Genomic DNA, 24,929 nt, shown 5'->3' with positions numbered 1-24,929 from the left:
GAGAGATCACAAGCACCTCAGACTTAGAAACATTCGGTTTGTAGTTCGATAACTTCCCATACTGTTCCATCAATTTAGTAAGTATGGGGAGCTCCTTGGCTGGATCCGTGACCAGAAACAAAACGTCATCGGCAAAGGCTACACTGTGCAATGCCCGGGAACCCACACGAAAGCCTACAATCTCGGGATGTAGTCTAACAGCCTGTAATAACGTTTCAAGGGTAAGAATAAATAACGTGGGCGATAACGGACACCCTTGGCGGGTACCGTTTTGTATATAGAAAGGAGTAGAGAGAGTCCCATTAACCCGTAGCCTGGCATGTGGTTCTGTGTAAAGCGAAAAGACCATCTGGACAAAGACAGGCGGAAAGCCAAAAGATTTAAGGGTGGCTGCCATGAAGGACCAATTGACTCTATCAAAGGCCTTCTCGGCGTCAACACCGAGAAGGACCAATGACTTGCCTGAGGATTTAGCCAGCGCTATGGCATGCAACAACTTATGTGCATTGTCTTTGCCCTCCCTTCCTTTGACAAAACCTGCTTGTTCTTCGTGGATGAGTTTAGGGACAATGGCTTTCAATCTATTTGCGAGTAGTTTAGCCCAAATCTTAATATCCTGATTCAGGAGGGAAATGGGGCGGTAATTTCCACACTGCGTATGATCTTTGCCTTCCTTAGCTATCAAGGTTATAAAGGCCTCTTGAGACTGTTTAGGAAGTTTTTTGCCAGAGATCAGGGCATTGCACAGTGCAGCCAGCTGGGGAAGAAGAACATCTTGCAACTTCTTATAATACATGGCCGTCAGACCGTCCGGCCCCGGGCTTTTCCCTAATGGAAAACTTTGTAAAACATTTTGCAATTCTGGGACAGTAACAGGGGCAAGCAATTTCTCTACATCCTCCGAGGGGACAGTCGGGAGATGCAATTTTTGTAGAAAGAGGAGTGTCTGTCTATCCCTCTCTTCGGGTGCGTCTGCCTTCTCAATATTATAAAGTTTTTCGTAATAATCTCTAAAGATTCTAGCAATTTCAGGTGTATTACAATGTGTGATCCCTGAGGCATCTTTAATCGAAGAAATAAATGATTTTGCCTTCGCTTTCTTCACTAGGGTCGACATAGTTTTGCCCCCTTTATCTCCATGTGAGTACACACGAAGTTTGTGATAAAGTTGATTCTTAGCTAGTTGTTTCTGAAAAATGCGCTGCAATCTCTCCCTAAGCGCCACTAGATCCTTTTGTATAGAGGCTAACTGTGTCCGTTTATGAGCCCGTTCTAAGTTAGAGATCTGAGCTAAAAGGGAGTCTATTTCAAGCTGCTTTTTTTTCTTAAGCAGTGAGCCTCTCGCTATCAATAGACCTCTGACATAGGCCTTATGAGCCTCCCAGATAGAGCCCGTGGATACTTCATTAGATTGGTTAATACGGAAGAACTCCCCAAGCCTAAGTCTAAGCTCATCTAAAAACACTGCGTCACTCAAAAGCGTCTCATTTAGCGTCCAGTTCCATTCAGTTGGCGTAATTTCAGGTATCACAACGGAGATTGAGACTGGACCGTGATCTGAAAGGGTCGCATAGCCTATATCTGAACCAGTAAGATTGGTAAGAAGCGATTTAGAGCAAAACACATAATCCAATCGCTGATGCGAGTTATATTTAGGAGAAAAATGCGTGAAGTCCTTGACATTTGGGTGCAAAGATCTCCAAGTGTCAATCAGATGACAATCATGGAAGGTTTTAAGAAGAGAAGCTAAAGCTACTTGTGAGACTGCTGATTTCCCGGTTGAAGTATCTAATAGGGGGTTTAAGGTGACATTTAAGTCTCCTCCCATCACTATTTCTCCTTCTGCAAATTGTTGGAGATCAATAAGCGTCTGTTTGATCCAGCTCACCTGACCTTGGTTAGGCGCATACAGGCAAGCGAAGGTGAGGGGTCTGGTAGCCAAGGTCCCCTTAACAAATAAGTATCTACCCTCTGCGTCCATCTGTGACTGTTTACAAGCGAAGGGGACAGAGCGGTGGAACGCAATCGCCACCCCTTTGGACGCAGACGTAGGGTGTGAACTAAAGAACCATTGGTCGAAATATTTTTTTGGAAAATTGGGCAAATTAGTGGCTTTAAAATGAGTCTCCTGTAGCATTATCACTTCCGCCTTCAATTTTTGGACTAACCGCAGAATCCCATGTCTCTTCTGTGGAGAGTTAAAACCGTTCACATTTAGAGAAGTGATTGAGAGCGCCGCCATAACTACAGATGCAGACCAAAGCAAGGACTTCACTACTCAATAAAACGTAACACCGTCTCTAGTACCGTAAAGAGGGAGGGGGGGGGGGATAGGGTATAGGAAATGAAATATACGGTTAAGAATGGAGAGAGGGGGGGGGGAGGAAGGTGGGTCAATGGAAAAGAATCTCTGAAAAACACTAGGGACCTAGATGCCCAAACGAAGTGCACCTATATCCGAGTGTTATCCAATGTAAAATAAACACAATTATAAGAGGAATAATGTTGCTAACAAGAAGATGATAGGGACGGAACAATTTGGAGATAGGTCTGATCGGAATTCCAGCCCTATCAGTCTCCCTGGATACAAACCGCTGGAGAAAGTAGCATAAAAGATACGGCTACTAAGTAAGACATACAACTGCTGAAAAAAAAAAGAAAGTACAGAAGTGTATAAATCTATAACACCTGTAAATAACTATATACCGTGTCATTTAGGTTTTCATTATTATCTTGTTCTGGTATCCCCTTTAATCTCAAGTTTTTCCTCCTCCCTCTGTTTTCTTGGTCTTCCACAAGCACCAATGATCTGTCTATATATTCCTTATACACGGCCATCCTAGCAGCGACAGAAGTAGCATGGTTAGTAAGAGCCATGGCCCCGTTTTCCAATTGAGTCACCCGCTGCCCCATATGCTGTAAATCTGACCTGATTGCCGCCAGCTCCGACATAACCGGGTGAAGAGCCTTAGTCAAGGCTTTCTGTAGCATCGCCATAGACACAGTGGCTTGTCCGGTCTCTTGCTGCTGAGACTGGTCTGTGAGCGCCACACTCTCTGCCTCCGAATCCTCTTCCGACTCATATCCTCTGCGTGTGCCCGGCGCCATCTTGGAAGGCCTAGCAGGTGAGTACCCGACCTTCTTCCTCGCTGATTTGTGCAAATCTCCCAAATGTTTCGACTGATTTGGGGTCCCGGGGGGATCCGGGCCCCGTTCTTTACCATTTTTGCCCATGGTAGTAGCCGTATCAGCTATCAGGGAGTCCGAAAAAGGGCTGCGTGTGAGGAGCTCAGCAGGCTTGCATCCTACACCGTGCGCGGTCAGACTCCGCCCCCACATTTTTTGATGGGGTCTCACTCCCTGTGACCGGAGTCCCTGTTGGGGGGTCATCTCTCCTATTTCCTGACTGTGTGGCATGCTCTTATTCAAGACCCTTAGTGAAAGTAGTAGAACGTGGCTACATTGTCGAGTTTTCCCATCCTCCGATCAACCGACTTGTCGCAACTCATCCTCTGCCTGTTGCTTGTCATTTCATCCTGGAGAGCTCCTTCCTCCACTATATCCAGAAAGGAGCCCTGGAGAGAGTTCCTCCTTCAGTAGGATTTGGAGACTGGGGAATGATCATACTTGCATGTACCCATCTTTCAGCCACACAGAAAATACCTCAGGATTGCCATCCAAGTTTCCAGTCACAGAAGCATTACCAGCTTGCCGATCTACCCTTCGGCACCTCTTCCGCTCCTCACACCTTCAAGGTGTGGCTCCCGTCGCTGCCTCCCTCAGACTTCAAGGTCTGTTCATAGTTCCCTATTTTGACGACTGGCTCACAAAAGCTCAGTCAGCTCCAGTCCTCCAATAACATCCACAGATAGCCATCTCTTTCCTTGAGAGGCTAGGCTGGCTAATCATTTGGGAGAAATCTGAGGTAGTACCATCCACCCAGAGGAAGCTTCTAGGGTTTCTGTTTGGACTCAGTGGCTCTGCAGATCTCATTATCCGCCCCAAGTAGGCTGAGAATAGAGGCGGCTGCCTGTTTTCTATACCAAACACGGCGTGTAACCATCAGAACCGCCAGGAGAGTCCCAGGCCTAATGTCATCCTCAGCCAGGGCGATCCCTTAAGCTTTATGGCATTCCCATCCGCTCCAGATGGAAGTATTGAAGACCTGGAACAGGTCTCTAGGAGGACTCCACAAGAAGATCTGCCTTTCTCCCAGTACCTGTCTTTCCCTCAGAAGGTGGATACTCCTGAAAGACGAAAGGTCCTTAGTCCAAACAATTTGAACTCTGTTGACAACAGATGCATCCCAGTTGGGATGGGGAGCCCATGTGGACAAGAGGACTATACAAGGTCGTTGGAGCAGCCTGGAAGTAGGATCTTATGTAGATAATCTGTTTTCCCTTAGTCATAACAGCAGCACAAGGCTTCCCTCCCTATTGTATTATTATTATACTTTTGTATTAACATACAGGGGGAGGTTCCTGTGCCCTCTTATAGGGCCTAGTCATGCATATTAATTGATTGCTGATTAAAAATTCCGCCTGTCCTACCAGCACGCAGGGGCAGAAATACCCCACATTGTGCTGCTGTTATGACTAAGGGAAAACAGATTATCTACATAATCCACCATTATAATTAATTGTTAATTTTTTTTAAACTTATTTTATATTTGTAACTATTATATATATTTAATCCATAGGATCCCCAGGTAGATGGGAAGACGGCCATCTGTAGTAAGACAGGCAGAGCTGAATTTAGTAGGACTTCTGCCGTAAAGAGGGCACTTAGTGATGGTATGATATAAGGTAGTGACTGTGAGGGTATAGGAATTGTCTCTCATAGGACAGTCTCTTTACATCTGCCTATTAGAGTAATAATAGAGAAAGGTCCTAAGTCAGAGTATGAGGTTCTCATATTCTGTAACACCAATCTGTCCATGTAGGAGCGTAACTACCATGGGTAGCAGCGGTAGTGGCTGCCACAGGGCCCGGAACATTAAGGGACCCACCGACAGCCGCTACTGCTGCATTTTTTCTTTTTATTTGGCCGTTGTGGGCTGGAGTAACACTCTGGGCAGGCTTCGGGCCTACTAGTGTGACGTCGCTGATGTCACATGATGCAGGCCTGGGTCACGTGAAGTCCTGTACATCATTGAAGATGGCCAACATTAGTGGGGAGTGCAGTGTTGTCGGGGATAGGTAAGTAACATTGTTTTTTTATGTTTGTATCCCCCCCTTGGGTCTCTGATTTTTATACTCTGGGGTCTGAAAAGACCCCATAGTATAATAATTGTTCATGGGTGTCCAAAATGGGTCATAATACTGTATGTGCAGGGGCCACTATGTGGCATAATACTGTATGTGCAGGGGCCACTATAGGGCATAATACTGTGTGCAGAGGTCACTATGGGGCATACTTGTGAGGGAGGATGTTTAGCGTCGGGGGGGGGGGGTGTGTGTCATGTCAAAAGTGTGCCACAGAGCCCCGCCATTCCTAGTTACGCCACTGTGACCATGTATTATATGTCCATTCTTTTTAATGTCCACCATGAAAGTTTCTGCTACTGTGGCTACTGCAGGTTACTCAGGAATGGCGGGGACTAGAGAAAGAATTAGAACTGTACTGGAATCAGTGGAGAGGAGCCCATTGAAGAAAGAGTCAGAGTTGCTGGAGGTGGTGAAAGTCCTCTTTAAATGTATTGTATGGCTATTGTGTCACGCACAGTTATAGTACGACAGCTGATCACCAGTACTTTGAGAAGATGGAAGTCATGTCGATCAACTGATCACCAAGTAGACAATATTCCAATTAGGTTTTGTTCTTAAGACATTGATTCATTTGTTTATTAGATTAGTAGACAATGTGCTGTCAATGTAGACCTGACAAATAATTATGAAAAGGTTACATTGCTCACCGAGTATAATATATGGTTCAACTGTGCTCACAACCCATAGAAAAACAAAATCCTCCCACCTTTAGAAGCTGCCATAGCTTATAGGCCAATGTGCCCATTACTTGTAAAAAATGAAAAGGTTATGGCAAAAAAAATAACAACATGCAATACAAAATGAAGTTGTGAGCTCAGAGAAGTCACGAGAAAATACCTTTCTTTCAGGAAGTCGAAATACAGATATAGCCCGGGGGTCTCAGGGGATCAGTAAGAAGATCAATTCCTATAGAAACAAGTGATCTCGAAGGAGAACATAGATGTGCTCTTGGTAATAAATCTCCTGTAGCCCCCTGGCTGTTTGAGATGAATGAAAGTCCTTGTGATTAAATATGTATCTGTTCACTTTAAGACATTTTCCGATTCCGTTGCCAGCATCGCGGTGAGTGTCACTTTGAGCTACTTTCTAAAAAGTCCCATGATACTTTGGGTGCATAAATAATACACTTCATCTTGGATCTCTCCATCATCTCTATTGTCTTTGTGTCATTTGTAGAGCAAATGAAATAACAAGCTGTCAGTCCTGTCAAATGACAGATAGTTATACGGGTGGCTGCTGAATTTGACCTTTTGTGATAACGTATTAGCATTAACCGTGCCTTATGTCAAACACATATCGCCCTACTAAAAATATCCTCCGAGCTTATAAAAGGTTATTGCTCCGTCGTGGAGGGGGGTAAATTCGATTGAAGGTTTGGAGATGGTTTAACCATTCCATGCATGGTCAACAAATATGTATAAGGATAATGATATACAAAACTTACATGTTACCGTTTCCATCGTAAACCCATTTGGTGCTCCCGATGCCTTCGTAAGTGGATGCCCAGTAGTAGATACAGGCATTGATATGAAGAATGAACAGTAGGTAACCTGTTGTTCTGATGACTCTGAGAAAACAATAAAACATGGTATTTGGTGGAGGCACTCATATGAACAATAGGTGAAAAAATGAGTATTTAACCACTTCAAGACTAGACACATTTTTGTGTTTTTTCCTACCGGCGGTTTTGAGGGTGAACATTTTTTTTCATTCAAATTATTTTTTACAACTATTATATTTTTGTATGTTTTTTTTTCCAGATTTTAATGTCCCCAAAAATGCAAACAAAAAGGAGAGTAATTGCTACTAAAAAATGCATGGTTTGCTGAGTGTGCATGTGTGTCTGACACTGTGATCTGTAGTACGGGGGCACCACAAGGTACAGTTCTTGCCCCATTTCTCTTCACACTGTACACTGCTGACTTTAGGCACAACTCATCAGCTGTTACTTACAGAAGTACTCCGATGACTCTGCTATAGTCGGCCTTATCACTGATGGTGACGATAGGGAATACAGAGACTTAAACCGGGACTTTGTTGAATGGTGCCAGCAGAACCACCTCAGGATTAATGCTGGGAAGACCAAGGAGATGGTGGTGGACTTTAGTAGACGGAGAAGTGCCCCGACCCCGGTGGAGATCCGAGGGACATGCATTGAGATAGTCAGGACCTATAAGTATCTGGGTGTGCTCCTCAACAATAAACTAAACTGGGCTGATCACCTGGAGGCGCTGCACAGAAAGGGTCACAGCAGACTCTACCTGCTCAGAAGGATGAGGGCCTTCGGAGTCCAGGGGACACTTCTTAGGGCCTTTTTCAACTCTGTGGTTGCTTCAGCCATCTTTTTTGGTGTGGCCTGCTGGGGGAGCAGTATATCAACCAGGGACAGAAATAGACTTGACAGGCTGATCAGGAGGGCCAGCTCTGTCCTGAGGAGCCCCTTGGACCCAGTACAGGTGGTGGGTGACAGGATACTGTCCGTGGTGACCTCCATGTGGATGAACAAATCCCACCCCATGTATCAGACCTTGATGGGACTTGGCAGCACTGTAAGTGACCGTCTACTTCACCCCAAGTGTGAGAAGGAGCGCTATCGCAAGTCCTTCCTTCCAACCGCGACCAGGCTGTATAATCTACATCAAACCAAGCGAAGATCACTCCGCACAGAGAACTAATGATTATGACTATGAAGTCTTCCTTCTTTCTTCTTCTGTTCCTTAGCTGCTATGGACTCCTAGTATATCTTCTCTTCTCAGCTTATGTGTGTCTACTTCTGTAATATATTACTGCATATAATCCTGTATCTGTATTACTATGCTGCTGTAACATGCTGAAATTTCCCCACTGTGGGACTATTAAAGGATTATCTTATCTTATGTAATGGGGGTAAGCTACAAGTGGACGGGTGACACACAACTGGATGGTTACCAGAAACTGTCACCCAACATATGAACCCAGCCCACAGCTAGATAGTTTAGGGTCCACTGAATGAAGGGTGCTTTGGCTCCAAAGAGGTAAGCGGCAACTCCCTCATTGCTCCAAATAATTCATTTGCATATTGACAAAAATGGAAATATCTCACCAACGCAGACACCGATTCACCAGGGAACAACACCTTTTCTTCAGGTGACTCTAACCTATCTGTGTGCTGGGTTCAGGTGACAAACTGCCTTTAAGCTTGCATTTTTCTTATTGCTTTTAGAGATCAAGGGTGTTCCCCCTCTTAGGGTTAGGGATTTGGGGGTCTATTCAAATGCCACTGGCTGAGAACCGAATCTTATTGAGGGTTACTTTTTACATCCCCTAGGCAGTCTTTTCATATCTAAAAATTGTACTTTAATGGAGTATGGTGGTAAACTTTAAAGAGGACCTTTCACCACCTCCACCTTCTCCAGCTTTGCACCCTGCAAAAGCTGCTGCTCCACTGATTCTGGCAGAGTTGGAATTTTTTCTCTAGCCCCTACCATCACTGAGCAATCAATGCTGTTAAATTAAGCACCCTATATGCTAATTAGGCTCTCTACTGTGAAGTGGGTGGTCCTAATCTGTGACCGCCCACTCGACAACATTGGGTGTTGGTCCTAGCAGAAATGATTGCTCAGGAACAGTGGGGACTAGAGAAAAAATTCCAACTATACCAGAATCATCGGAGAGGAGTCTATTAAAGGATGTAAAGGGGTAAAGTTCATGGAAGTCCTCTTTAAATTCACAAATTTGTTAAATATCTCAATATTTATGAAATCCCGTATTTATAAACATGTCTCATGTCCTACGTTGCGAGGCAGATGGAGAATTTGTTGCTTTTTCTATTTTTACTCTTTACATGATATTCATCCAAGTGAACTTTTCGCGTTTTTGTGAATTTATTTTCATTTCTTCAGAAAGAAAATTAAACAGGCAAAAATTGGTTATCAGAAAGGTAATGCAGCTGCTGATTTTCATTCCATTGTGTGATAAATTATGCTTTTCTGGCAAGTTTTCACAGTTTGTGCCTCACCTGTAAATATACGCTCTCTTGAGGACGGCTTCTAGCCGATCATTAAACTCAAAGAATGTGCTGTACTGAAAACAATGAGGAATGAAACAATTAGACCCACACAAATAATAACACAGCGCTAACAAAACCCCTGTCATGTATAGCAAGAAACTAGGACAAATCCGGAAAACCTTCAGAGAATAACACATTCAAAACAGAAATGGGATTTTTTTTTTCGGTTTGGCATTGAATAAAAATGTATAATTTTTTTTACACATTGGAAGACATTTGCAAAAACATAGAAGGTCTTTCAGAACATGAGAGTTCTTCACTTTCTTCTCTGAAGATGATTTACTGCTTTACAAAGTCCAGACCCTATTGTAGTCAATGGGGTCCATGGGGGGGGGGGGGGGTCTGTGGGTTTCCATGGGTAACCACTTTTTAAGCCAATAAGTAGGGTTGAGCGATCGTGTTTGGAAAAGATCAAATTCCGATCGGCGATCGAGAAAATTTCACGATCGCGATCGGGATACCGAACACGATCTTTTTAGGTCTCATTCTGAGCAGAGTGTATACTCAGTGTGAAGGCTCCGCTGTGGTTCCATAGGAATGAATGGAAGCAGCCAGCACACAGCCTTAACCCCCTGCGCGCAGGCTGCCTCCATTCATTCTAATGGGAGACTAAACTAACTACTTACCTCCAGAGATGGCTGCTCCGGTCCCGGTGTTCTTTTTCACCTCGCTGCCGCCGCCTCCCAGTTTAGTGTTTAAAGAGCTAGGAAGGTGGGGCTTGTGGCTTAGGAGAGTGTGGGCGGGCACAGGGCGGGGAGATGTGACGTCTCCCCTCCCAGTACCCGCCCACGCTCTCCTAACCCGCCCACACTCTCCTAACCTGGGAGACAGGGGGCAGCGAGGCGAGAAGAGCAGCGTGGAGTGGCAGCGAGGCGAAGAAGAACACCGATCACCGGACAAGCCATCTCTTCAGGTAAGTGGACACCAAGGGGGACTAAGTAGCCAGAGGATTAAAAAAAAATCCTCTGGCTACTTAGTGATTCACTACACAGCGTGGATTCTAACAATTAAAGCGTTCAATTGTTAGATTCCATGCTGTATAGTGAATAGGATTGCTTTTAAAATCCGATCTCCGATTAATAAAAAAATCCCATTGACTTGCATTGGGATCGGAATTGGGATCGAGATCGGGTTCGAATGAAAAATGATCGGAAATTGGATTTTAAAATCAATCCTGAAAAGTCAAGATCGGCTCAACCTTACCAATAAGGTATCCTATTTTTGGGCCCGAAGAACAGAACCCCGAACACTAGTGTTAACCTGGCTTTAGATAGTTCTATCTTAACAGAAGGTTTTTTTTTATTTATAATAGGACCCTCATGAATAAGTCAGAGGAGAAAACAGAGGCAAAGAGGATTTCCTGCTTTGGAGGTCCGAGCGTGTCCATGTGCTATAGAAGGGGAACTCAAAGAGACAATGCCTTTATTGGGCCACCCTACATAGTATAGAGTCCTTCAAGGACAGACCTATGAGGAATTATGAGAAATAAATATACAAATAAGCAATCCTTAATGGAAAAATTAAAACTTACTCTAGCATCACCTTTTTGAAGGAGATATAGTGCCCCTTGTAACCCATCTCTTTGACCCCAAACCTGTACTATAATTCCCACTGATGAGGAGCAATAACTAAAACAGCTGACTGTGGATGGCTCTCTCTTTATATTAGAAAAGATGCTCTGATTTGGCTTCTATCTCAGACAATGTCTCTAGCTTTCTTAGAAAACCAGGCATTGATCTATAAGGAGCTATCGTCCAAAGGGTGGGGCTAGAGCAAGTTTTCCTTTTTTTCACTAAGGAGAATTTATTTGTCTTTTTCATTCCAAGTAGGACTGTGTAATGCTTTATTTCTATAGGGGATTAGACGCATGCTGCTTAGTTTGTCCACATAAGGAAGGACTCTGAGCAGGATATCAGATATGGAGCTCTGGTTGGAGCCTGCATTGCAGATTATGTCACACTGGGCTAAAAGTGATGAACACTAATATGGAACCCAACCCCAATAAAGTCTGACCCCATGACCTTCTTCTATGGCAAAACAGAAAAGAGGCAACGACTTCATAGATCTGAATCCAGTCTTAGATGGGTAAGGTTTGATTTTAAGACCAATAGGTCATTCATGGGGACCTATTGAATGTTTCTGGTATTCAGACGTCACAATGACGTTCTAGCACATTGATAAATCTGCTTAGAATCACAAGATCTGTCTATAATGATAGCGTAGCTCCATTAAAATGGCTGACCTAACAGAGAACAGAACCCTGGTGATAACTATCAATCTGTTGGAGCAAACGGAGCTTCATAGATCTCACTGAAAGACTTTTTTTTTTTTTTTGGCTGGGGTTAAGATTGTAAATTGTGTGACATGTTTCCCTTGGTGAGTAAATTCTACGGCGACAAAATGTCTCTGTTCTTCCCAAGCATAAAGTGAACAGACAGATATATTCACATTCACGTTGGATTACCTTTAACATTCTGTTTAATCTGAACAATGGTTTGAATCCAAAGACGATGTACAGAAGATCAAGTGGTATCACAGATGCTACATCAAGCTGTGAAACAAGACAACACTGCTTAGTGCGCCAATTAAACCAAACATATGACATTATGTGGATGGATTTGTGATGTTCACACCATGAGGTCCATTCAATTAACCTATGATGATCTGGAGAGGTTGGAGTGATTTGCTGAACATCCTACATCATTACCATTAGTATTATCCCTTTATTTATTCATGATGATTCCTTTAAAGAGGACTTGACATGTTTGTATTAGTACTGACTAGTATTTCCCATAAAATAATCATTCTGGAACATCTTGTCTTATAACCCTTGTGTTCTTGAGGAACCATGAATAAATTAAATGGATCAGTTAAAAAAAAATATAGTAAAGGTGGACAAAAATTAATCCATTAACATCCATTGTTATTCAGTCCATTTTTGGGGGACTTTCTGAGCACACAGAAAAAAATGGATAGAAATAACGGAGAAGAAACACGACCATCCATTGCCATTGGACATAAATTCATTAAACAGACAGTAGAGATGAGCAAACACTATTCGGAACAGCCGTTCCAAATAGCACGCTCCCATAGAAATGAATGGACATAGGCGGCACGCGGGGGGTTAAGCGACCGGCCGCCGGCAAAGTGTGCATGCCGGCTGCTTCCATTCATTTCTATGGGAGCGTGCTATTCGGAACGGCTGTTCCGAATAGTGTTCGCTCATCTCTAATAGACAGTAATGTTAAAAATATAAGGGACACTTGACCATCCATCCATTGTAAGTCCATTATTTTGAATGGAGACAAAATTCCTTCACCCTGTGTTACTATCTCCGCCATAATAACAGGCCTGTGATGGATATGAATAAACTGGATGGAGAAAATCCCATTGAAATCAATGTGATTTTTTTAGCAGATTTTTGATGGATCTGTTATTCACATCTGCGATCGGGTTTCCATTCGAGGAGTGACCCAATAGACTATAATGGGGTTTGTGTGGTTTTCGCACGAAAAATGTGGAGAGAAAAGTGCTGGATTGCAGGATTTCTCTCTTCGTATATTTCATGCGGATAGGCTAACGAAATGGCTGGAACGCATATGTGACCTGGGCCTTAGCTGTCTGTTAGCATTTTCTGACAGATGCTAGCAAGGGGCAATAACGCTGGGTTCACATTGGAATTTTTGGACCGGATTTTGAGTCGGGAAGCCGCAGCAGAATTCGGACCAAAAAAACGCCTCCCACAGCTAGCCGCAACTGTTGCAGCATTCCAGCATTCGCGGTATTCCGCTCTGGATTAGGCCTAGTCGGGAGGGAGTGTCGCGCTGTGGATTCCAAGGCAGGAAAGGGCATGTTGCTTCTTTTTTCCGCGAGTGGGAAAAAAACTGCTCGCGGAAAAAGGAATTGTACGGCTCCCATTGAAGTCAATGAAAGGCGTTTTTTTTAGCCAGATTCTGAGGCGGATTCTGCGTCAAAATCTGCTCCAAAAACCCCCTGTGTGAACCCAGCCTAACAATGGTGTGTGACTGTTTCCGAGAAAGAGCACTGTTAGGTCAAAGAAACCTATCTGGATTATATAGCTGTATACAAACATTTAGCATGTGTATTTCTTAGGATGGGTTCACATCTACGACAGAGTCTCCATCTCTTCAAGGGCCCCTCTTTGGTAAGTGCACCCTTAGTTGGACTTTATAAATAAGCAGGGACTTACTGAAGTACTTACCCGACACTTTGCAGACTCCCAGTAGTTTTTCTTTGTTAGTTTTCTTTCTGTCTAATTAGAAAAGAGTTTTATTACTGTATATCAGCCCGGGACCACCCAATAATAAATCCACTCTATTAAATGCAAGTGTGTTCAAGTGTACGTCCAGTGTGTGGGAATACCAACAGGACAACAAATATGTGTATTTTTGGTATTCTGATGCCAGTATCGCCCTGCTTTCAACCATTGAAAGAAGATTGAAAGACCTAGTGAAAACCAGTCAGGACGGGTTCACACCTGCGCCCGGTCTCCGCTTTTGGTTTCCGTCTTCTGCCGAGAGAAACTGGACAGGACCCGGCGGTCAGTTTTCAAACCCATTCACTTGAATGGGTTTGCAAAGTGACCGCCTGTGAGCATCTTCTGCCTCTCCGCAGGGAAACCGTTTTTTTTTTTTTTTAACCGAATACAAAGGCCTACATGTCCGACTTTGTTTCCAGTTTCGCCGCGGAGGGGCACAAGACGCTCATGGGTGGTCACTTTGCAAACCCATTTGCAAGTCCTGACCAAAAATCTCCCTAAGGGTATGTTCACACTGCGGAATTTGCATTCCGTGTGAGAACATTACGTGCAGCTAGCTGTGTTGCGGCATTCTGCTCTGGATTAGGCCCAAATGAATGGGCCTAATTGGGAGGGAGCCTCGCGCCATGGACGCCACGTCTGATTCAGCTGCGGAATCCGTGGCAAGAAGGGTCATCTCGCTTCTTTTTTCTGCTACTAGCTAGTGGAAAAAAGAAGCGGGCTGCTCCTATTGATGTCAATGGGAGCCGTTTTTGGAAATGGATTTTGAGGCGGATTCTGCATCAAAATCCGCTGCCAAAAAACTCTGTGTGAACTGCCCCTAAATTACTCCATGTTACTCCATGTGAACAATCTCTAAGCCCTTCTTACTGAATGGGACCAAAGGTCTCTTCATCAAAAAATAAGACACTATATAGAAGAAGACACTACTGTACTATAAATGGAACTTGGGGCCCTGGTCTAGATTTTACATTGGTTTTTCCCTCTTTCTTAAAGGGGCTCTATCAGCAAAATCATGCTGCTAGAGCCCCACATATGCGTGAATAGCCTTTAAAAAGCCTATTCAGGCACCACTAAAGTTATATTAAACTACCCCCCAGTTTTAAAATAATATCCTAAAAAAGAATGTGATCAACTTACCCATCGTGCACGGTGGGCGGGCAATCAGGGTCCGCCGTCTTCTTCATCCACGCCTCCTCTTCCTGCGATGTCCTCGGGTCCCGTCCTCCTCCTGCGCTCGCAAACTGACACTGCTTAATAAAATGGCCTGGGTGCATGCGCAGTAGCATGCTGCTTCTACTACGGCTACTGCGCATGCGCCCAGGCCATTTTTTTTAGCAATGTCAGTTCGCGAGCACCAGAGGACGGGACCCGAGGACATCGCACGAAGAGGAGGTGTGGATGAAGAAGACGGCGGACCCTGAATGCCCGCCCACCGTGCACGATGGGTAAGTTGATCACATTCTTTTTTAGGGTATTAGTTTAATATAACTTTAGTGGTGCCTGAATAGCCTTTTTAAAGGCTATTCACGCATATGTGGGGCTCTATCAGCATGATTTTGCTGATAGAGCCCCTTTAATGTGAAGCAACATTAATCCGGGTAAACTGAAAATACAATTTCTGTTGTGCTCACAAACTAAAAGTTTTTTGGAGAAACCATCTTGACATATTCACGGTATGTTGTACTTACTACTATGTCACCTCCTTTTATGAACTGGAGACGTGGCTGGAACACGAAAATATCCAGAAGATAGCAGGTATCACAGGTATAGTCAATGATCAGCCAGTATAACAGATTGTCAGAGTTTTGGAATGGAAATACAATTCTCAGCGGAATAAACCAGCAGTTCCAGTTGAATGTCAATGCAACAATAAGCAGCCAGAACAGATATAATAAATCTAGGAGAGAAGAAGTGTTCATGTGCAATATATAAGTGTCGGAATTACTTGGGTAATAGTTATGTCACTTTCTGACTGCGCTAATCATTACAGGTAACAATATGTTTCGTAGGTAGCAAAGGAAGTTAAATATACGTTAAGAATATATTCCTCAATTACGTGTGTCATGTTCTGAGAGCTAATGTAAAAGGTAATTGTAATTTTTATTAAATTTCCAAAAAGAACAAAATCAATAACCAGCAGGAGACTAGGAAACACAATAAGACAAGAGACTAAGGTTGGAACACCAGGGGAAATACTGGGTAGGGCGGAGGGAACTGTCCTAGACCTCATAATATACAAAAGGTATCCCACGGCTTCCATATGGCTTGGAACACCTCTACTGTGTTACTCAAGGTTGCCATCAGGTTTTCCAGGCTATGAATGTCTATCATGCAGGGTCAATGCCAGTGGGGGGGGGGATTCATTTGTTTCCAAAAAAGTGCTGTTATGGTCTTAGCAGCAGTGCATGACTAGAGGAGTAAGCGGGAGGACTTCTTATCTCATTGTCAAGGGGCAAATTAAGTAGATACATGGAGGGATCTAATGGAACACCGTGTATAAAGAGAGTGCCAGTAAACTCCCTCACCTATAGCCAGAAGCTCAACATAAGCGGACGGTCACAGAAAATGTAGTAAATGGAGACCACAGTATATATATATATATATATATATATATATATATATATATATATATATATATATCATATAGCACCACCAACATTCAGACAGTATAATAAGATTTTGAGAGTGTGGAAGGGCTAGTTTGTGGTACAAGTGCATCAAAAGCTTGTATTGCGTTTCCTTGAAGGTCACGCACATAGAAGATTTAGAAGCTCTTGATCATATCATCTGCCATTGACCAGGTGAAATTGCCGTCCTACAGGCTCTTCCTCTTTAGCCATGTATCTGTGGGCAGGGAACTCTCAGCACTCTGCAGAGGAAAGAACCTGGTAGATGGAGGAGATTAAGCCTTTGGTGGATGTACCAGCTCAACATAATTTCTCAAATGTGGTCAAGAGAGAGTTCTTCAGACCACCATACAGAATGATAACAAAGTGGACTATTTGCTAGTAGTAGAGCCACTCTTTTCCTGGTAGATGTAAAATAAATGTGTCATGGTCAAAAGGCTCCAGGGTCTAGGAGTCAACCATGTCTGCCAATCTAGACCATGTATGGACCATAGGTGCTGTCAGCTCCTCTGAGAGATTAGTAAATCTGCCCCAATGTTTTATTACATTATATATCTGCAAATTTAAATTGTAAGTAGTATCACAAGGATGTAGATGTGGTACAAAGACCAGTCTGTAAGTTTCTCAAACTTTTATACAGGTCTGAGTTGTGTTCCATCAATGGTCTGTAGGACCATTTTATCATAGAAGATTAAATGTGAACTCATCATTCTAAGGCAGTAATATCTGTGAGTAAGGCTTCTAAATTGGTAATGGTTTCCAAACCTTAAAATGTCCTGGCCTACCTGTATAACCATCGATGGAGTCCGGGATCTTCATCTTGCTAAAGTACTTTTTAATTGGGCGTCTCTTGAACTTGCAACATAGCATATTGCAGTAATGTTCTTCTTCTTCTGGTTCTGCTGCTTTCTCAACATCCTTTTCCTTTTCAGGCTTTTCTTCTTCTTTAGGGGGTGGCGGGGGTGGGGGTGGTGGTTCAGGCTTCTTCGTAACTGGAGCTGAAAGGACAGTACCAATGCAACATTATGCACAAACCTATGCAGGGACCCTGGTCAGAAGGTCATCTTGGGCCCCTTGGCCATCGTTATGCCAAAACGAGACCCTGCATACATATGTGTGCCCATAAAATTCTAGGCATGCCTGTGTATATGTAAAGAGAATTTCCTGGTGTTTAAGGCAGACGTAGAGCAGAACATATGAATTAAGCACTTTAAGGGGCATGTAATGTAGTTATATATTCTGTCTAGCTGATATCTACACTGAATTTTTTTTTGCAATTTTGTTGGTTGTTGTAGAGAATATAAGACTGGTTTAAAAGATTAAAGTTGCCCGGGATCTTCTGATAAGACCCTTGTGTACGGGGAGCTTTGCCATTGCATTAAATCGTTGCATTGATTCGGGACAGGCACAATTTAATCGAAATCTAAACCTTATAATCTAAATATATACTTTTTGTAGGGCTCGGCTCTGCTGACGAAATCTCCGGATCAGCCAGTTTATCCTTGTAATGGCTAGTTCTCTCCCGCATGCGTTTGACCAGGTCAAGAATTTGGGCTTCTGCATACTCGCTGGTGATCTTGGACTCATCTTGTTTGCTTACTCTGTCAAACCAAATAAAGATGAAACTTATAGCAGTCACATGATCGCTCAGCATTGTACTATATAAAAGCAAATAAGCGCAATAATGTATCAATGACAAACAAACAATACAATGGTGTAACATAGAACAATACCCAAGTGCAATGGAGTAGCGAAGGTTGCTGCAGTTGTAGATATATTCTCCTTGAGTTCTTCTTATATCACACATCAATGTAGGGTTAGTTGAGACCAGAATCATGGAAGGGTAGTCAATAATATTGATGCCAAGTGATATCGGAGTCCTTGTGTCTTGTTTCTTCCAACATCTCCTGAGGATTCCCTCTCAACACTATTGCTGCCATCTAACTGACAAAACTAGAACATCCCATCGTCTATCATGTTCCCCAGATCTGATCATCATTTACCCATTGGCGTTATGATATGACAAGGTTGTCTACCCGCTATTGTATATCATCACCAATCTTACTTTACTGACATATCTTATTAACATGACACACAAGTAATTTCTTAGCAAACCTTTTGAAGGACTTTTCCTGGCTGCTGGCTGTTCTTGATTTTGATCATAGATTTTTCATATAAAAAATAAACTCATATAGGAAAACCACTTTATATTAAATGGTGACCAACTTTTCAGAAAAATTAGTCTCAATTAATAGAAGACATGATTCTGGACCAAAGTGTCATGCACTTTATTTCTTCCTGAAAACTTCTGTAAAATTCCTGCTACTAAGTGCCTCCCTTCTTCCTAATTTGGTGTTCCCACCATGCTACTATGGATGGTCCATCTTTAGAAACCAACAAGCTAAAGATGGAGATTGTTTCCACAATTTCTGGTTCTCAAGACCTCAGACTGTTCTCTTCTTCATGCTTAGTGTGGCACACACAGACACAAAATGTGGTTTCAGGTGTGATTTTTATATTGCCCACATCTGTTACTTGCCACAAGTGAGCTTAAACAAGCATTGCATGCTGAAATCAAAGTTATGTACCCACAATTTTGAAAAGGTGCCAACAATTTTAGGAGTTTTGTGTGAAAATATGTACAAATTGCTTTTTTTTTGGGCTACTCCAATACACACAAAGGAAATAACAAAGGAAATAGACCTGTGTATAAGAAAACATGAGTAATTGCAATAATTTTATGGGAGAAAGACTTGCCAACACTTATGGCAATGACTGTATATTTCATGAGTGCATGTACTGATCTATGTCTGGGGGACTTTCTGCAGTATCTAGATTTACTGTGCTACCGCATAATGTACTGTTGTATGGCTGTGATACATGCTTTTCATTGCTATTCACAGTCACTAAGTCTACTGTTCACTAACTTAACTTCTATTAAATGTACAGTACTGTACTGCTAGCTATAATATTGTAATAAACTACATGTACTGTACTGCTCCTTACTTGTACTACTTGTACTGCACTGCTATCTATCTATCTATCTATCTATCTATCTATCTATCTATCCTTAATGTACTGCACTGCTATCTATATATACTTAATGTACTGTACTGCTATCTATATATACTTAATGTACTGTACTGCTTCTTAGTTGTACTGCATGTACTGTAGTGTTCTCTGCTTGTATCTCTTATACTATGTAGCTCTGTACTTGTACTACATGAACTGTAATATACTATTGTTTACCTGTGTTGCACTGACTTTTTCTTGTACCAATTGCACTATACAGCTCTCTTCCTGTAATACATGTACTGTACTGCTCTCTGCCTCCCCAAGGAGTGACGATATCCCCCTAACTCTGTCTAAGCCTCTCACCTCTACCAGGTTAGTCTTCTCTACACCGGGCTGACGAGATGCAATAACATCGAAACGGCCGTCCTCGGTTGAGAGACTATACCTGGTAATAATCCCAGCATCATTGCAAAACAAAGGCCTCTTGGAAGGTCGAGCATGATGTTAAAGGGAGCAGCCTTTATTGGGCTATTTCACTGAGATTCTGTCTTCCTAATTACATCAGGGAAGACAGGCTTGCACATTCCAGTCAGCGCCCTCTATTGGTTTGCAACACTGAGGCACCTGACTTCCTAATTACATCATGGAAGACAGATTTGCATATTCTTCCCATGCTCTCTGCCTGTACTACATGTACTGTACTGCTCTCTGCCTGTACTACATGTACTGTACTGCTCTCTGCCTGTACTACATGTACTGTACTGCTCTCTGCCTGTACTACATGTATTATACTGCTCTCTACCTGTACTACATGTACTGTACTGCTCTCTGCCTGTACTACATGTACTGTACTGCTCTCTACCTGTACTACATGTACTGTACTGCTCTCTGCCTGTACTACATGTACTGTACTGCTCTCTGCCTGTACTATATGTACTGTACTGCTCTCTGCCTGTACTACATGTACTGTACTGCTCTCGACCTGTACTACATGTATTATACTGCTCTCTACCTGTACTACATGTACTGTACTGCTCTCTGCCTGTACTACATGTACTGTACTGCTCTCTGCCTGTACTACATGTATTATACTGCTCTCTACCTGTACTACATGTACTGTACTGCTCTCTACCTGTACTACATGTACTGTACTGCTCTCTGCCTGTACTACATGTACTGTACTGCTCTCTGCCTGTACTACATGTACTGTACTGCTCTCTACCTGTACTACATGTATTATACTGCTCTCTACCTGTACTACATGTACTGTACTGCTCTCGACCTGTACTACATGTATTATACTGCTCTCTACCTGTACTACATGTACTGTACTGCTCTCTGCCTGTACTACATGTACTGTACTGCTCTCTACCTGTACTACATGTACTGTACTGCTCTCTGCCTGTACTACATGTACTGTACTGCTCTCTGCCTGTACTACATGTACTGTACTGCTCTCTGCCTGTACTACATGTACTGTACTGCTCTCTACCTGTACTACATGCATTATACTATGCATTATACTGCTCTCTGCCTGTACTACATGTACTGTACTGCTCTCTGCCTGTACTACATGTACTGTACTGCTCTCTGCCTGTACTACATGTATTATACTGCTCTCTACCTGTACTACATGTACTGTACTGCTCTCTGCCTGTACTACATGTACTGTACTGCTCTCTACCTGTACTACATGTACTGTACTGCTTTCTGCCTGTACTACATGTACTGTACTGCTCTCTGCCTGTACTACATGTACTGTACTGCTCTCTGCCTGTACTACATGTACTGTACTGCTCTCTGCCTGTACTACATGTACTGTACTGCTCTCTGCCTGTACTACATGTACTGTACTGCTCTCTGCCTGTACTACATGTATTATACTGCTCTCTACCTGTACTACATGTACTGTACTGCTCTCTGCCTGTACTACATGTACTGTACTGCTCTCTACCTGTACTACATGTACTGTACTGCTCTCTGCCTGTACTACATGTACTGTACTGCTCTCTGCCTGTACTACATGTACTGTACTGCTCTCTGCCTGTACTACATGTACTGTACTGCTCTCTGCCTGTACTACATGTACTGTACTGCTCTCTACCTGTACTACATGCATTATACTATGCATTATACTGCTCTCTGCCTGTACTACATGTACTGTACTGCTCTCGACCTGTACTACATGTACTTTACTGCTCTCTACCTGTATTACATGTACTGTACTGCTCTCTTCCTGTAATACATGCACTGTACTGCTCTCTGCCTGTACTACATGTACTGTACTGCTCTCTGCCTGTAATACATGTACTATACAGCTCTCTGCCTGTAATACATACTGTATACTGTACTTTACCGCTCTCTACCTGTATTACATGTACTATTTTGCTTACTATCTGTGCTATATGTACTGTTTTCTTCCTGTACTATATGTACTCTAATGCTGTCTACCTGTACCTCTCGTATCATACAGCTTTCTACCTCTGCTTAATTTACTGTAATGCCCGTTACTTTTACTACATACAATGCTCTGTTCTCTACCTGCAGTACTTGTATATTTGTATTGTAAGTAGGGTTGAGCCGATCTTGACTTTTCAGGATCGATTTTAAAATCTGATTTCTGATCATTTTTCATTCGAACCCGATCTCGATCCCAATTCCAATCCCAATGCAAGTCAATGGGATTTTTTTTACTAATCGGAGATCGGATTTTAAAAGCAATCCTACCCCCTGGTGTCCACTTACCTCCAGAGATGGCTGGTCCTGTGCCCTGTGCCTTCATTCTTCGCCTCGCTGCTGCTTTTCTTCCTTTGCTGCCCCCTCCCTGCCAGATTAGGAGAGTGTGGGCAGGTACTGGAAGGGGAAACGTTACGTCTCCCCGCCCTGTACCCGCCCACACTCTAAGCCACAAACCCCGCCTACCTAGCACTTTAAACACTAACCTGGGAGGCGGGGTAGCGAGGCAAGAAGAAGGAGGGCACTGGAGCAGCCATCTCTAGAGGTAAGTAGCTGCTAGAGATTTAGTTTAGCCTTCCATTCGAATGAATGGAGGCAGCCGGCGCTCAGGGGGTTAAGGCTGTGTGTCGGCTGCTTCCATTCATTCCTATGGAACTGCAGCGGATCCTTCACACTGAATATACAGCGTATACTCAGTGTGAAGGCTAAGCAATGCATTGTGGGAAAAATCACCGATCTCGATCCCACATAAAAAGATCATGTTCGAAATTCCGATGGTGATTGTGAAATTTTCTCGATTGCCGATCGGAATCCGATCTTTTCCGAACACGATCGTTCAACCCTAATTGAAAGGCTTTTAATCTGTATTTCAATTTATCCAAAGGAAGTATTTCCTAGCTCACCCATCCAGTGCCCAGTATATGTAGAATCCTGTTCACACACAGATCCTAATAAATGTAGAACCAGGAGCCAGCACAGCAGAACATACAATGCTACTCTACTGGTACTAGATGTACAATCCGGCTCTCTACCTTTACTATATGTGCTTTCTAGCTTGTTACATGTACCGTCCTGCTCTCTACCTTTACTACATGTGCTTTCTAGCTTGTTACATGTACTGTCCTGCTCTCTACCTTTACTACATGTGATTTCTAGCTTGTTACATGTACTGTCCTGCTCTCTACCTTTACTACATGTGCTCTCTAGCTTTCTACATGTACCGTCCTGCTCTCTACCTTTACTATATGTGGTCTTTAGCTTGCTTGCTACATGTACCGCCCTAGTCTGTACCTTTACTATATGTGGTCTTTAGCTTGCTACTAGAGATGAGCGAACAGTGTTCTATCGAACACATGTTCGATCGGATATCAGGGTGTTCGCCATGTTCGAATCGAATCGAACACCGCGTGGTAAAGTGCGCCAAAATTCGATTCCCCTCCCACCGGGACAGGAACTACGACACCGGGGGCATTGAAAAAAATTGGAAAAAGTCATTGGCTGCCGAAATCAGGTGACCTCCATTTTAGACGAATAGTGGATTTCAAATCCGGGTCATATGAGAATGTGAACTTTGTGACTATGAGACAGGGATAGCTGTACAGGCAGGGATAGCTAGGGATAACCTTTATTTAGGGGGGAATGTTATTAAAAATAACTTTTTGGGGCTCTATCGGGTGTGTAATTGTGATTTTTGTGAGATAAACTTTTTCCCATAGGGATGCATTGGCCAGCGCTGATTGGCCGAATTCCGTACTCTGGCCAATCAGTGCTGGCCAATGCATTCTATTGGCGTGATGAAGCAGTGCTGAATGTGTGTGTTTAGCTCAACTACACCGGTGGAGTAGTTGAGCTAAGCAAACAGATTCAGCTCTGCTTCAATCAGCGCTGGCCAATGCATTCTATTAGCTTGATGAAGCAGAGTGTGCACAAGGGTTCAAGCGCACCCTCGGCTCTGATGTAGCAGAGCCGAGGCTGCACAAGGGTTCAAGCGCACCCTCGGCTCTGATGTAGCAGAGCCGAGGGTGCACAAGGGTTCAAGCGCACCCTCGGCTCTACTACATCAGAGCCGAGGGTGCGCTTGAACCCTTGTGCAGCCTCGGCTCTGCTACATCAGAGCCGAGGGTGCGCTTGAACCCTTGTGCACACTCTGCTTCATCAAGCTAATAGAATGCATTGGCCAGTGCTGATTGAAGCAGAGCTGAATCTGTGTGCTTAGCTCAACTACTCCACTGGTGTAGTTGAGCTAAACACACACATTCAGCACTGCTTCATCACGCCAATACAATGCATTAGCCAGTGCTGATTGGCCAGAGTACGGAATTCGGCCAATCAGCGCTGGCTCTGCTGGAGGAGGCGGAGTCTAAGATCGCTCCACACCAGTCTCCATTCAGGTCCGACCTTAGACTCCGCCTCCTCCGGCAGAGCCAGCGCTGATTGGCCGAAGGCTGGCCAATGCATTCCTATGCGAATGCAGAGACTTAGCAGTGCTGAGCCAGTTCTGCTCAACTACACATCTGATGCACACTCGGCACTGTTACATCAGATGTAGCAATCTGATATAGCAGAGCCGAGGGTGCACTAGAACCCCTGTGCAAACTCAGTTCACACTAATAGAATGCATTGGCCAGCGCTGATTGGCCAGAGTACGGAACTCGACCAATCAGCGCTGGCTCTGCTGGAGGAGGCGGAGTCTAAGATCGCTCCACACCAGTCTCCATTCAGGTCCGACCTTAGACTCCGCCTCCTCCAGCAGAGCCAGCGCTGATTGGCCGAATTCCGTACTCTGGCCAATCAGTGCTGGCCAATGCATTCTATTGGCGTGATGAAGCAGTGCTGAATGTGTGTGTTTAGCTCAACTACACCGGTGGAGTAGTTGAGCTAAGCACACAGATTCAGCTCTGCTTCAATCAGCGCTGGCCAATGCATTCTATTAGCTTGATGAAGCAGAGTGTGCACAAGGGTTCAAGCGCACCCTCGGCTCTGATGTAGCAGAGCCGAGGGTGCACAAGGGTTCAAGTGCACCCTCGGCTCTGCTACATCAGAGCCGAGGGTGCGCTTGAACCCATGTGCAGCCTCGGCTCTGCTACATCAGAGCCGAGGGTGCGCTTGAACCCTTGTGCACCCTCGGCTCTGCTACATCAGATTGCTACATCTGATTGTAGCAGTGCCGAGTGTGCATCAGATGTGTAGTTGAGCAGAAATGGCTCAGCACTGCTAAGTCTCTGCATTCGCAT

At 43.7% G+C, this 24,929-nt stretch overlaps 1 protein-coding gene across 2 annotated transcripts in view; it reads right to left on the bottom strand.

Moving 5' to 3' along the window:
• Window positions 1-24,929, bottom strand: part of CNGB3 (cyclic nucleotide gated channel subunit beta 3) — a 108,968-nt gene that overhangs the window by 48,403 nt on the left and 35,636 nt on the right. Inside the window, exons 5-11 of one of the 2 annotated variants that reach the window (XM_075270346.1) lie at window positions 17,674-17,825; window positions 17,010-17,222; window positions 15,286-15,494; window positions 13,538-13,588; window positions 11,780-11,866; window positions 9,265-9,329; window positions 6,712-6,834 (exon numbers count right to left, since the gene is read on the bottom strand). In XM_075270346.1, coding sequence (XP_075126447.1) covers window positions 6,712-6,834; window positions 9,265-9,329; window positions 11,780-11,866; window positions 13,538-13,588; window positions 15,286-15,494; window positions 17,010-17,222; window positions 17,674-17,825 — 900 coding nt within the window. The remainder of the gene's footprint in view (window positions 1-6,711; window positions 6,835-9,264; window positions 9,330-11,779; window positions 11,867-13,537; window positions 13,589-15,285; window positions 15,495-17,009; window positions 17,223-17,673; window positions 17,826-24,929) is intronic. The other variant, XM_075270347.1, reaches the window with a different exon arrangement.

Source organism: Leptodactylus fuscus, chromosome 4 (assembly GCF_031893055.1).
Source record: "Leptodactylus fuscus isolate aLepFus1 chromosome 4, aLepFus1.hap2, whole genome shotgun sequence".
Taxonomy (NCBI): Eukaryota; Metazoa; Chordata; class Amphibia; order Anura; family Leptodactylidae; genus Leptodactylus; species Leptodactylus fuscus.
The sequence above is the reverse complement of the archived record's forward strand: the minus strand, read 5'-3'. Positions and strand labels throughout refer to the sequence as shown.